This window comes from Meleagris gallopavo, chromosome 22, assembly GCF_905368555.1.
Source record: "Meleagris gallopavo chromosome 22, MGAL_WU_HG_1.1, whole genome shotgun sequence".
Taxonomy (NCBI): Eukaryota; Metazoa; Chordata; class Aves; order Galliformes; family Phasianidae; genus Meleagris; species Meleagris gallopavo.
In genome coordinates, this window is record NC_139425.1 from 3,383,066 (window position 1) to 3,395,666 (window position 12,601).

A 12,601-nucleotide genomic window follows, 5' to 3' on the forward strand; every position below is an offset into this window, starting at 1 on the left:
ATTGTTATTTTTGCCCTCTTTTGCCATCGTAATCCACCTGCAGGCACTGTCCAGATTTTTATAAACCTTCCACTGTTGTTTATTTTACAGGCGTTACCTGAGGGGCAGACGGCATCCTGGGATACAGCCAAGGAAGATGAAAATCGCAATAAGAATAGATATGGAAACATAATCTCCTGTAGGTGTTAAGTCACATTACACTGAGCTTTCTGTATGATTTCATAAGCATCGTATGGAAACGAGGTGTGCTTGAAAACCTCACTCAAAACTGGTTTACAGTGCTGAGCGTGCAGTAATTCAATCTGATTGTTACATGCTATGCTTAATTTTAGGATTTTTTTGTTTGTTTGTTTATATTTTTTTTAGGCCTTTTTAATGCTTTTTTTAATCTATCTTTTTATTCAAATCAAGGACAAAGTCATCTTTTCAGATTTTCACAGTAGGTGATTTTGCCCATTTTCCATTCATTTTTTTGTTATATAACTCAGATCTTTCAGTTCCACAAGCAGAATTGAAAAAGGAGATGTGGAACAGTGGTCAGTAACCAGTGCAGCAGCTGCTCCTTGTCTACACAGAGATATTTTGATGAGTAGGACAGGCTTAGCTTCTGCTAATCATAAAAAGACAGTTGAGAATATACTAGAAGTTCAGAGTTATATTTAATTCTATAATAAATTAGAGTTGGTGTTATAGAGATATTAATATATTGCAGAACTGCAGGGCAGGGCTCCATAAAACCACTTAGATCTATTTTGTTTCCATCTAAGGACTAGTTCTACTTCTGTCATTTTTTGTCAGATCTTAGTGATTTTTTTATTCTAAAGATCTCCAAAGTTAAGCTTTCCGAAAGCTCTCCAGGCAGCTTTCCTCTGTGTTTCATTATTCCTAACAGTGTCTGGGAGGAATGAGGAGAGGTACAATAAATCATACTTTTTAAGGGTTGCCAAGAAGAATCAAATTGGAGAAGCCAGGCCTGAGACGATCAGAACAAGAAGAATGTAAATAGATGTGCCATACATTTTTGAGACTGGATAAATGTATGGAACACTGTAAAAGCAAAATTAGGTTGCATGGAATTATACGTGTAGTAGTGTATTTCTTCTCAGGTTTAATATGTACTTTCTGTAGGACAAGCAGACTTTAATAAAGAAGTGGAAAAAATCTTGGTCACAAAGAGATGTCTCTCAGGCAGGTTAACTTTCCTCTCTTTCTTTTAAAGACTTTAAAGAAGTGATTCATGTAACAGTTTGGGGGGAATGGGGCAGAACAGCTAAGGAACCTCATGGTAAAGGTGAAGAAGTCTGGAAATGAATATGAAAGGTTTCTGAGCTCTAATCTAATCCTGCATTTGCTCCCGTCTTTCTGTACTGATCATGAGCTGGACACCAGTTCCATCTTTGTTTCTCCATGTGGAAAATAGAAGTGGTACTATTGGAGCATTGTAGTTACCGTGGGAATCATCTCCCTTATCTTCAGCTGTCTAAAAGCTCTGCCTTGCTGTAACCTTCCTGTGTTGCTAGTGGCAAAGAAAGATACTTCCAGACAGAGGTTCAATTTGTCTGTCTAGACAATTAGCTTAGATGAAATTAGTCTGAGAAATGAATCATCCAGCTATAACAACTGAACATTGGTTTTTGAAGGTGGAAGTGCCATAGTGTGCTATAAGGAAGCTAACATGAAAGAGAATGTTTCTTTGGAGAGTTTTGAAGAAGCAGTTGACCTAATGTCAAGTTGGAGATGAAAGAAGGCAAGACTGTGTGAGAGCCACCATTTAAAGCTCAAATTTGAGGAATGTGGGAGAAAAAATCAGCAGGTTGTTGAGGCAATGGGAAGACAGAGTTAAGGAGCACAAAAATAGTGAAAGAGTAGAGGGATGCTGAAGATTTGAAGGTAAATAACAAGACCGGATGGATTTTCTTCACTTCAAGTATGTATGACATAAAGACATTCAGAAGGAGAAATTTCTAGGTTTAGTAACATGCCAAGAAGAGTGATGAAGTAAAATGGATTGTAATATTTGCTTCACTTTGAAGATGCCTGGAAGAAGGAAGAGAGGTTGCCTATGAAGGGGCATAGCATTCATTAGACATTTTGTCAAAAATGGTGGGAAATTATCAGTGATGTCTTTGGCTAAGTCTTGAACCAGAACCTCCTGACGGGTGATGTTGGGCAGCTGTCCTGAGTAAAGGCAATGGCGGGATCCAGAAAGGAGAATTGACAGCAGAGCTGAAAATAGCAGGAGAACAGTTCCCTCCAGGCAGAAAATGAATTGTGCTCTGTGGGTACAAACTGTGCAAAATCCTGAGCAGAGGAGAGGAGGCGGAAAACGATTACATCCTTAGCTGATTTGTTGTGCTAAACCTACAATTGCTGGTAAAACCTGGAGTATGCACTGATTGCTCTTACCAGTGCATTTGGTAGAATGCTACAGATGGCAATTAACATTATTTGTTTAATCACAGTTGCAATTTCATCAGTCCTGGAACAATGTATTGCATGCTTTTTGGGGAGTGAATTGAAAAGCCAGGTTGTAATCTAACTTTTCTAACTGTTTCAGAGACTTCTGTTAAAATGTGAGCTTATCAGCTCTTGCAACAAGTAGTGTTGCTCAGGGGTTCACAGCAGGTTGGATCTTGTCTTTGCAGCCTCCCATGTAATAGTACACTCACAGGACCTTTTTACTCAGCTCCTCTCTTTCCCAGTACCTTATTAACACTGTGCCTCTGTGTGGAAACCCAAATTTTACTGCCAGCCCCAATATCTGCTGCTGCTCTTACATCTGCAAACCAGTCTTTGCAGACCAACTTAGGAGGCAGAGGTAGGTAATGGGTGCTTTCATGTATGGAAATGATTTATGTTTGATTGTCTAGATATTGATGCTTTGGAAGTGCATCAGCAAGCGATGTTTAAGGGAGAGATGTTGCACTTGTGAGTTGAGCTGATCCCATTGCGTAGAAAACATCACAAAGCTGTGTGAGACCTTTGCTTCTATTCTATTCCTCCAGATATTACCCAAATTTGGAGTAAAACTCTCAGGCGAGAGCTGAGAAAACAGAGACAAAAGGTTGTGTTTTGCTTTAATTTACAGGAGAGCACCATCTTTTTTCCTTCTTTTTTTTTCCCCATTTTTGAGCATGTTTTCACAGGAGGTGCTTAGCACTTTCAGGGACACTTTGACCAGCACTGCTTCAGATGATTCTCCCATCTGCAATGGAGCTTTACCATCTTCTCACTTAGGCCATTGTAATAACATCCTATGGTGGACCATTAAAACCTATTGAGTTGGTGACAAAAGGCAGTATTGAAACTTACTTTATTTTCTTTCTGCTCTGACTGCTATATGCTTTGGACTGTAAGACTGCAAATTAATCAGAATTGTGTGGTGGAACTGACAGATATCAGAGAAAGATTAAAAGAGCTCCCAGCTGGAACACCTCACTGTTGCCCTGTTCTCAAGGTGTCTAGGGCTGCTGGGGATAGGATAAGAGGACAGCGTGCCTTGAGTGGTCAAATCATCCTTTCTTACCAGAACTATGTTGATTTATTTCCAAAGATGTCTGTATTTCTCCATCAACTCAGTGGAGTGCCTTGACAGCCAATTTAGAGTAGCTGCATAATATTTAGATGGCGAAAGTTGCATGAGATTAATCCAGCAGTGGTGTCAAAATGATACGTGGAAAAATTGCAATGATATTTCAAATGATCACTAATGGGGATTTTGACAGAAGTATGAAATGATAACGTTTCTGTGCTAAAATGGGAGCACAATGCTTTTCAGTGAAACTCCTGTCGCTTTTGAAATCTGTTTGAAGACCAATTTTCAGTCAAAGCACTCTTCACGCAGACTTCTGCTAACTTGCCTACCAACTGTAGGCAACAGGGAGAAGTAAGCTCATGTATACATTTGTAAAACTAGGTCCATTTTTTGCAGCCCTGAGATTTCTGTAAAGCATGTGTGGCACACGGAGATTTTGTGATGTCTGTTGAACGTGTAGAAGAGTGGAGTGATGTGTTCATTTCAGTGTGCCAAATCTGTTGTCTCTTTGGCTAGTGTAGTCCAGTGGAAAGGGTGCAGAATGAGGGATTTGTTCTGGTCACTGGAAGTAGTGAGGATACTTGCCTTTCTTTAAAAAGCCATTTAAAGTCTGTAAGTTAAAAAAAGTAAGCACAAGACCCATGAGCTTGTACTCAGAATGGTCCCCTAAACTTATGAACTGATGATTAAAGACTCCATTAAGACATCATTATTACACATATACAGTTCTTCTGCTGCACAGTTTGCACTCTTAAGATAAACGAATCACCTGCAAGTATTAATCACTTTCCTGTTATTTCCAGTAAGAATAACCATATTTGGTTCAAGTGAACAAAAGGAACACTTTTTATTAGCTGCAGAGCACCTGTCATTTAACCATAACTGTCCTAAAGGCAGAGATCATTTTGCAGTCCTTCTCAGACCTCTCTCAGCCAGTTCCCTTAAGGAGGCATCCATTTTTTTTCTAAGTTTCTAACTAAGGATTGGCTCACAGAGCTGAAATGTGATTTGTGAACTTGGTTCAGATACATGAGGAGAGGCAGGTTCTTCATTAGTGGCTGTGCAAAGCACTTCAGCCACACACTGTGTGTAGACAGCATCTAAATCCCACTTTAAAAAAAAACAACTTGAGATTCTTTTCTGTCGTCAGGGTCATTTTTGGTCTCACAACTTTTCAGTTATATTATTGCAATAAGCCAAGACTTTCATAACATCGCTACACTGTGGCATCACAAGGATGATTAGTAACTGTTCCCCTCAGAACCATTAGCTCTAGGGATTGCTTTGCTTTGCTTTTGTTCTGCGTGGTTCTTAACTAGCTTAGTTTCCTGCCTTGAATTGCAAGTGTGAAATTGGCTACAGGAGACTTGGTGTATTTCATCGAGATGTCCACCTTAATCAGCCTCTTGTCTGTCTGTTTGAATTGCCCTAAGTATAAATTCTTTTGTTGTCTGTCTAACCACATGATTTACTGCAACTCCTAGTGTGCTTGCCTTGAGCACCGGTAATTGTGGAGAGCTGGGAGCAACATCAGCACTTTGGGAAAGATACCTCCTGCATTTACAGCTTGTATTTATTAATGCAAGTATAGCAGAGCTTTTGATGGATTCACCAGCATAACCATTTCTGAATGCAAATATGGCATTTGAGAAATACAACAGTGTGGCTGTCGTTTGTGGTGTGAAATTCTCACTCAAATAATGAGCAAAGTATAGAATCATTGTTTTACATGAGCAAATGAATATTTAATATACATTGAAATCTCAGTTTTCGGAGCTGTATGTACATCCGTCTCTGATTCTGTGTTTAATTAAGTCATGGCTAAAACCTTTCTGACTTTCTGAGTTACTGCAGAATCCCGCCTCACGTTTTTGTTTTATTGTGATGATTCTTTTTAATTGAATGTAAATCATTCTTAGGCTCATATTTTGCAAAGTGTTTCTAACCATTAATGCCTTACTGCCTGGGAGCTACTGTCTACATAGCTAGTGGGGAGGAAATAAACTTAATGGAATCTGCATTCTGCTTCATTATAAAAACCCTTTAGAAATGAGCCCAGCATGCCTGGCTGTGACCTCCATAACCCGGCTGCCTTTCTCAAGCAACTGGTCCTTAGATAACAGCTCTGCAATTAATTACATGCCAGCACTGGGACTGCCAGCCCTGATCAGATCAACGCCCAGCTCGCTCAGTATCTGCTTTGACAGAGCTCAGCACCAGCTGTTCCAGAGGAAGATCAAAATATTCTCTTGGTGGAAAATTATGACATAATCTGCCCGCTGGGGTAGTTCCCTTCTGTATCTGAGCTCTAGAGGATAATGGGAGAGGAAAAGATTGATATCTGTTATTGCCTTCTCTAAAGTAACTTTGAACGTCCTCAAAAACATGAGCACTTTGTTTTTGCTGCAGTGAACCTGCCATTTTGCTGCAGTGGGTTCTGTGGGTTGTGTAAAAGAGCTCTGATTTCCTTCAGTATTTTCCTTCTGTTCTTTGGATTACCTCACTTGTTATTTGTAGGATTTCTCCTTCAGTCTTCCTTACCTCTGTTGGGGCATATTTACTTTTATCTTGATTGTGTGTTAGCTCTTGTCTCAGTTTCCATGGGTCTGAGGAATCCAGGGGGGCTGTTACTTCCCAGGATGGAGATGGCTTTTGGAATGGAGATACCTCCTGAAAGACCCCCAAACCAAGTAGCGTCTTTGGTCTTTGCAAAAGCTCTGTAACAAATTATAGTGATGGCAGTGAACTTAATGAGCACTGAGTATGAACAAACATTAACCTAAAGATCTTACACGCAAAAGAAAGGGCGTATAGGAACTAGAATAGCTCTGATATTCTTTCAGTATATTTTTTTACTATTACTGTAAGTATTCAATTACTCACTTGCAGGAATTGGCAGATAAAATAAAGCACTGACAAAGTCCTCTTTATCGTTACTGTCACTTTTCTCTTTCCTTCTTTCAGATGATCATTCAAGAGTGAGATTGCAGCTGCTGGATGGGGACCCTCACTCTGACTACATCAACGCCAATTACATAGACGTAAGGCTCACGGACGTTCCCAATGTGACAAACACTGCTGCTGACAAGTCTGCTCACCACTTTGTGGTGCATGCTATGTAGGGACAGGCTGCTGGTCTGATGTGAATGACAGATGAACGCTATGCAGACATCATGTTGTGACAGGGAGAAGGTTCTCGGTCTCCAGTCTCTTCTTTCTGACCAGTCTAGACAGATGGAGATTTCCTATGTCTGACAGCTCCACAAACACAAGTGGAATGTGGGGTAAATGCATGATGTATGTGGAAATCAATATCAGCCCCTCACAATACCATTAGCGGATATCTGATTCTTACTGACTGCATACAGAGTCACAGTGCAGAAGGCGTGAGTGGCTTGACATTTTTTTAAGCATTGTAAAATAACTTTTAAAAAGCTTTCTGCCTCGCACAAACAGAATGCTAAGTGACGTGCACTTCTTGTATGCATCTCCTCATGCTTAGGAGCATGGCACTGTTCAGAAGAGTATCTCTAATGGAAGAAACTGAAACATGCACTTAATAAAGTCACATATCACTGGCATTCAGTGTTATCGTGCAGGGGAAAACTCACACCTTTGCTGTTTTTCAAGCACAAAGATTCAGCTTTTTCCATGGTAGTTTCCAGAGCTGGGCATGACACTTCTGTTTCTTGGAATGAATAGTGGAAACTGTTCCATTCCTGTTTTCTCTATGCTGTCATGAAATCCTGATACTGTGGGGTTTTTAATTAAATTACTTGACCAGAGTGAGATACCATCACTTAAAATCTAAAAGGGCAACCTTGTTGCTTATCTTCAGGCATTCAATAACCAGTGTTGGTGCAGGGCAGTTCTTGCTGCCCGGAAGGTGAAAATGCATGTTGCTGTGCTTTTGTACTGTGACCTCAGGCCATCACGTATTTGTCTTTTTTTCCAGGGGTACCACCGGCCTCGTCATTACATTGCAACTCAAGGCAAGTTCATTCTTGTATGTCTAAATATTTGTAAAATCTCTGCTGTTTTAGATTGCTACAAGAGTTATTTGTAGGGTGACATCTTCTGTGTTGGGAATATCTGAAAACTTGGTTTAGGGAAGCGGAAGGCAAGGAGATAAGATGTTCCAAGCTACTAAAGGTGCTCAAACAAAAAAATCTAAATTATAAGAGTAGACATAGAGGTGGCAGAACAATCTATAATGTGCCCTTTGGGCATGAGATATAAGATTATAACTAAAAGGGACTTTATAGAGCTTGAGTTTACCTGCTGAAGTGAAATTGCTGTGGGAAAGCAGTATGAATATGCCTGTGACCGATGAATTTTTGTTAGTGGGAACTGGTAGCAAATTGCATTTGCACACCACCTTCTGTAAATTGGTTTCCTGTGCCTTTAGAAAGAAGCAAAAACCTCAGCAACACAATTGGATGCTGAGCATGTTAGATGATGAACCTCCTAACTGCGGTTCTTTGCACTGGGTTGCTGTTTTCCTACATCACCAAGCAAACTCTTTGGCCATAACCACTTTCCCTACAATTATTCATTCTCATTTCAATGCATTCCTTCCTCCTTTGGAAACGTGATATTCACATAAATGACCCTGTTCTTTAATTCCACTTTATGATTTTTTCACGTTTGTCCCTATTGAAGGAGTAAAGAGCATAGTAGAATAAAATTGGTGTCTGGGTTTATAAGGGTATAGAGAATGCATCATGGCAAAGAACATGGAGGATGCAGTTTGGGCAGAGTGGCTGAAGGAGTTCATTTACAGGGTAGAAGAGAAAAGGGGAATAAGAGAAGAAGCTCTAGTCTAATAAATCATCTTTTGTGGATGCTAACTGTTTGGCTGTTGGAGCCCAATGTTTTTCCTTGTAGGGACTCTCAAAAAAGGACTAATTTCTGAATGCTTTCTCCTTCATAATTAATAAACTATTAGGAATTGTAGTGTTGCACCTGGTACAAATCTCAATACTGCCTTAATTGCAGAGTGACCGTGGGGTTCATCCATATCCCTTTGCTTATACATTATTTCCTACTGCAAATATCATCTCCGCTGTTTACAACACAGCCATCACCTCTGTTTCTGGCACGCTGGAATCCCAGATACCTACTGCAAGGAAGGTGAGGTGTCTGATCCGTCAGAGAGCTCCAGGCTGTTCAGTGTCTATAGCCCTGAGCCACAGAAAGATGCTCTGAAAGGGAGAGTAGGATCCTGTGAGAACAGCACAATGGCAAGGGAACAACTGGAATGAGTTGTTGGCAGTAGATGCACTCTCTGAAGATGTCTTTTTGTCTTTTCTCATGCCCCAGGGCCGATGCAAGAGACAGTGAAGGATTTCTGGAGAATGATTTGGCAAGAAAACTCTGCAAGCGTTGTCATGGTCACCAACTTGGTGGAAGTGGGCAGGGTAAGGGGATCATTTTCCTATCACAGAAAAACAAAGCATTGCTGGGTGTAGCGCTGTGTTGATGCTGCACAGTGCTCAGCAAGTGAAATTCTTTTTGCTTACTGTAGCGAAGAAAGGAATTAAACCACTCAGGAATTTTTTCCTCTAAAATGCTAGATTTTTGTAATACTTAGCTGCTTCCCTTCCAAACTAATAAGGATCTTGTTCCTGCTGTAAGTCTTGCTTTAGCAGAGTTATACAAATTTATGCTAGCTGAGGAGCTGTCTCCTTTTTCAGTACAGAGGGAAAAAATGTACTTCTGTAATAATTATTCTTTATCTGTGTAATTTGAGTAATTCTCTACCCACAAAAATCTGGAGGCATGAGGACGTGCAACTGGTGTTTGAACTGATCAAAAGAGATTTTTAAATGATACTTCAAAGCTGAGAGTTGCTGATCATTTCAGAATATCACCGTTCTGTTGTGGTGTGAGCCCATGCACAGCTGGATCCTGGGGCCGCCTAGGGGCACTGGCCTCTTCATCATACACAGCTTTGCTCTCTTGGGCTCAGCTAACCAGGAGTCTCTGTGTTAGCACAGGGCTATTGCTAAAGCCCGCAGTGGGAGCAAATGGGAATGACTCAGAGGCACAGACCAGCTTCGGAGAGTAAGAAGGAGGCACATTTGGGATGTGCTTCCCCTGGCACGTTCTCTCCCCACTCCTGGTAGTCTTTGGTTTAGAGAGATTCTCAGCCAAAAACCAGCACTTCAAAAATGTTCTCCATCTGTTTGTCACCTTCCATTCCCTTTGTACTAAAAGAAGCATTTAAGCAATAGATTATTCACAACTGCTAGTAATTCAACTGCTTTGTGTTTGATTTCCTTTAGATCTCATGTTTGAGTGCTGCCTGGTTCTGTTCATTTATTGTTATTTATTCTATTCTACCTTCTACTGACACTTCAGTTTGAAATAAACTCCTCTGTGTAACAAACAAACAAACAAAAAACCCAACAAAAAAATTCCAAATCTTAAACTGATCGTATAATCACAGCCTCTTTCTATGACTTGAAGAGGAATATAGAACCTGCTTTGCAGTAGCTATTTGGTTGAGATTTTAGGTGCTGTCCACCTCTTCATGCTAGAGCATTTAGTAGCTTTATAATCTTTGTTAACCTGTATATCCTAGAGCTTTAAAGCTCTGGCTTTTATTTCTATTCTTAGTTTTGCACGTGGCTTCTAAATGAAGCAGTGCTATGTGTTCATATGAGGAGTTAATTTTTTTCATGAGCCTTAGCTCATGTCTTCTTCAACTTGAGAGTGGGGTAAAATGTGGATCAGCTCTGCCTCACTTGGAGCTAGTTCCTCTCAATATTTTCTTTCCCTTCCCACCAGGTGAAGTGTGTTCGGTACTGGCCAGATGACACAGAGGTCTATGGGGACATTAAAGTCACATTAATTGAGACAGAACCACTGGCAGAGTATGTCATACGCACATTTACTGTACAAAAGGTAAGGAAATCTTCAGTCAGCTGATTTTTTGATGTCATACTCAGTTTGTGATCTGAAATGTGAACTCTGGGTGAAACATCCAGAGGTATGGAGATGGGAACAGTTGCTGTATGGCTAGTTTTCACTTCTGGAATCTAAATTTTTGACAGATATTCTCATTTTATTTAAACATCTTGATGTAACAACAAAGCTAAAATCCACAGTGCGTGAAGTTTAAATAAATCCAAAAGCCAGCAGGTAGTTGGCTATCCCAATTCACAGCAGAAAACTGTAGGTGAAGAAAAGGTATCAGCTAAATTGGATACCAGAAAGGTTTCTTTTTCAAGAGAAATAATAAAAGCTCAACTATTAAAATTGTCCCCAAATTGGCAGGATTTGGAAGATTTATGATATGTACAATTAGAAATGGAATATCTAAATGTCAGAGTATTCCAGGTCTGTCCAAATTACTCTCCAAACACTCAGTAAGTGGTTTTAAAGCTTTTCAAAAATAACTACTAAGCCATACTGGGAATATTGTTCAGGTTTTCTAGCTCACAAGGTCCACGTTCCATTGAATCACTGAAAAACCTGACAGGAAATGCTAATGCCAAAATCTGACAGATTAGTGAACTCCACATACATTTTCTATATAGCAAAAGGTCACAGCTAACTGACACTTCTGTGTTACCCTTGACACTACCAGTAGGGCCAAGTAGTGGATCTAGGTACCACTTTCTGCCCTTTTCAGCATCAGCTGTAATCTCAAACTCAAGATTTTTTGGCAGGAGGCAACAGAAAATCTACAGTTTCCTGGGGCCTCTGTATTTAACTGTTCATTCCCCAGGCTTTTGCTTCAGTGTCTCAGAAAGGATTTGTGAGTGGTGGTTTATGGAGGTATCACCAAAGGCGAGGTGGGCAAAGTGCAGCCCTGGTATGCTGGGGCAGAAGTCATCCTGTAATGTTCCCAGTGAGCTGGTTTTGAACACTGAGACTACAGGTTTGAATCAGGTGCTGGCATTCACCTCCACAGTCCTCAGCTATACTTTGCCACTTCATTTGTAATTGGAGTGCATCTTGATCCTTCACCTTGAAATCTCTTGGAGTGAACACTATTAGAGCTAAATTGTTCAGTCCTCTCTGTGAGAGTAGGGAGCAGTGGGCAAAATACATTGGTGGCAGAAAAATAGAGGCTGTGCTGTCTCCTCAGAAAGGCTACCATGAGATCCGAGAGATTCGGCAGTTCCACTTCACCAGCTGGCCAGACCACGGGGTTCCTTGCTATGCCACGGGCCTCCTGGGCTTTGTTCGGCAAGTAAAGTTCCTCAACCCTCCAGAGGCAGGACCCATCGTTGTGCACTGCAGGTATGTGAGCTCTTGGTGCCTTTCCTCCATCAGGTTTAGGGATTTTTTCTGCTTTTTTTCTTCTTTTCGTCCGACAACGACAAACAACATTTTGTTTGTGTAAGAGTTTAATTTGTCAGCCTTATGGGAAGTGGAATCTGGTTTCTTTTCTAAAGTGGCAGCTTTGGAGCTTAGCTGGCATGAATTGGAGATAAGTGGGTCAGAGAGGGCCCTTAGATTGTAGAAGACTCTCTGGTGGCCCATATTCTCTTAGATGCTCACAGCAGAGCTGAGAAAATGGTAAATATCTGGGACAGCAAGTCCAGTCATTATCCACAGCAAACCTCATGTGGCAGTAGGGATGATGCCTACAAACAAACAAGGCTGCAGAGAGGGATTTTAAAGCAACTGTGCTTTTTTGTACCCACATGTACTGCAGTTTAGCTTTGCACAAGGGTCAGAGGTTTTATCTCATATGTTTTTCTGCTTTCCTGGGTATGGATACCAGCCATATGCATCTCAGCCTCCTCAAAACCAAGTCTGAATGGGAATTTCAGACTGAAAACCTGCCCAGTGCCTTCCAGCTAGGAAATAAGAGGCAAATGCCTGAGGAAAATTGCTTGGCTTTACAGCTGTGAGAATTCAGATTATTGATTTGCATTCTGGCAGACTCCTGGGCTGCTGCTGGTACTGTGCACTTTCTGCACTGTCTTTTTCCAGTTGAAGTTAAGGCTGTGCTGTGCAAGGCAGTACATGAGTAAGGAGGAGAGTGTCCCTGGCTTGGGGAACCAGCAGTCAGAGATGTAGTCAGAGATGCTGGTGGTGTTGGGAGAG

General features: G+C 40.9%; 1 protein-coding gene across 12 annotated transcripts in view; it reads left to right on the plus strand.

Annotated features, from left to right (window-relative positions):
• The window catches only part of PTPRT (protein tyrosine phosphatase receptor type T), a 554,909-nt gene that overhangs the window by 402,615 nt on the left and 139,693 nt on the right, over positions 1-12,601 (plus strand). For all 12 annotated transcript variants that reach the window (XR_014887677.1, XR_014887680.1, XR_014887679.1 and 9 more), the window contains 6 exons: positions 91-178; positions 6,500-6,576; positions 7,491-7,527; positions 8,858-8,955; positions 10,328-10,444; positions 11,634-11,788. Coding sequence is in view for 3 of the 12 variants with exons in the window: in XM_085241335.1 (XP_085097461.1) it covers positions 91-178; positions 6,500-6,576; positions 7,491-7,527; positions 8,858-8,955; positions 10,328-10,444; positions 11,634-11,788 (572 nt within the window). In the remaining 9 variants the exon portion in view is untranslated. The remainder of the gene's footprint in view (positions 1-90; positions 179-6,499; positions 6,577-7,490; positions 7,528-8,857; positions 8,956-10,327; positions 10,445-11,633; positions 11,789-12,601) is intronic.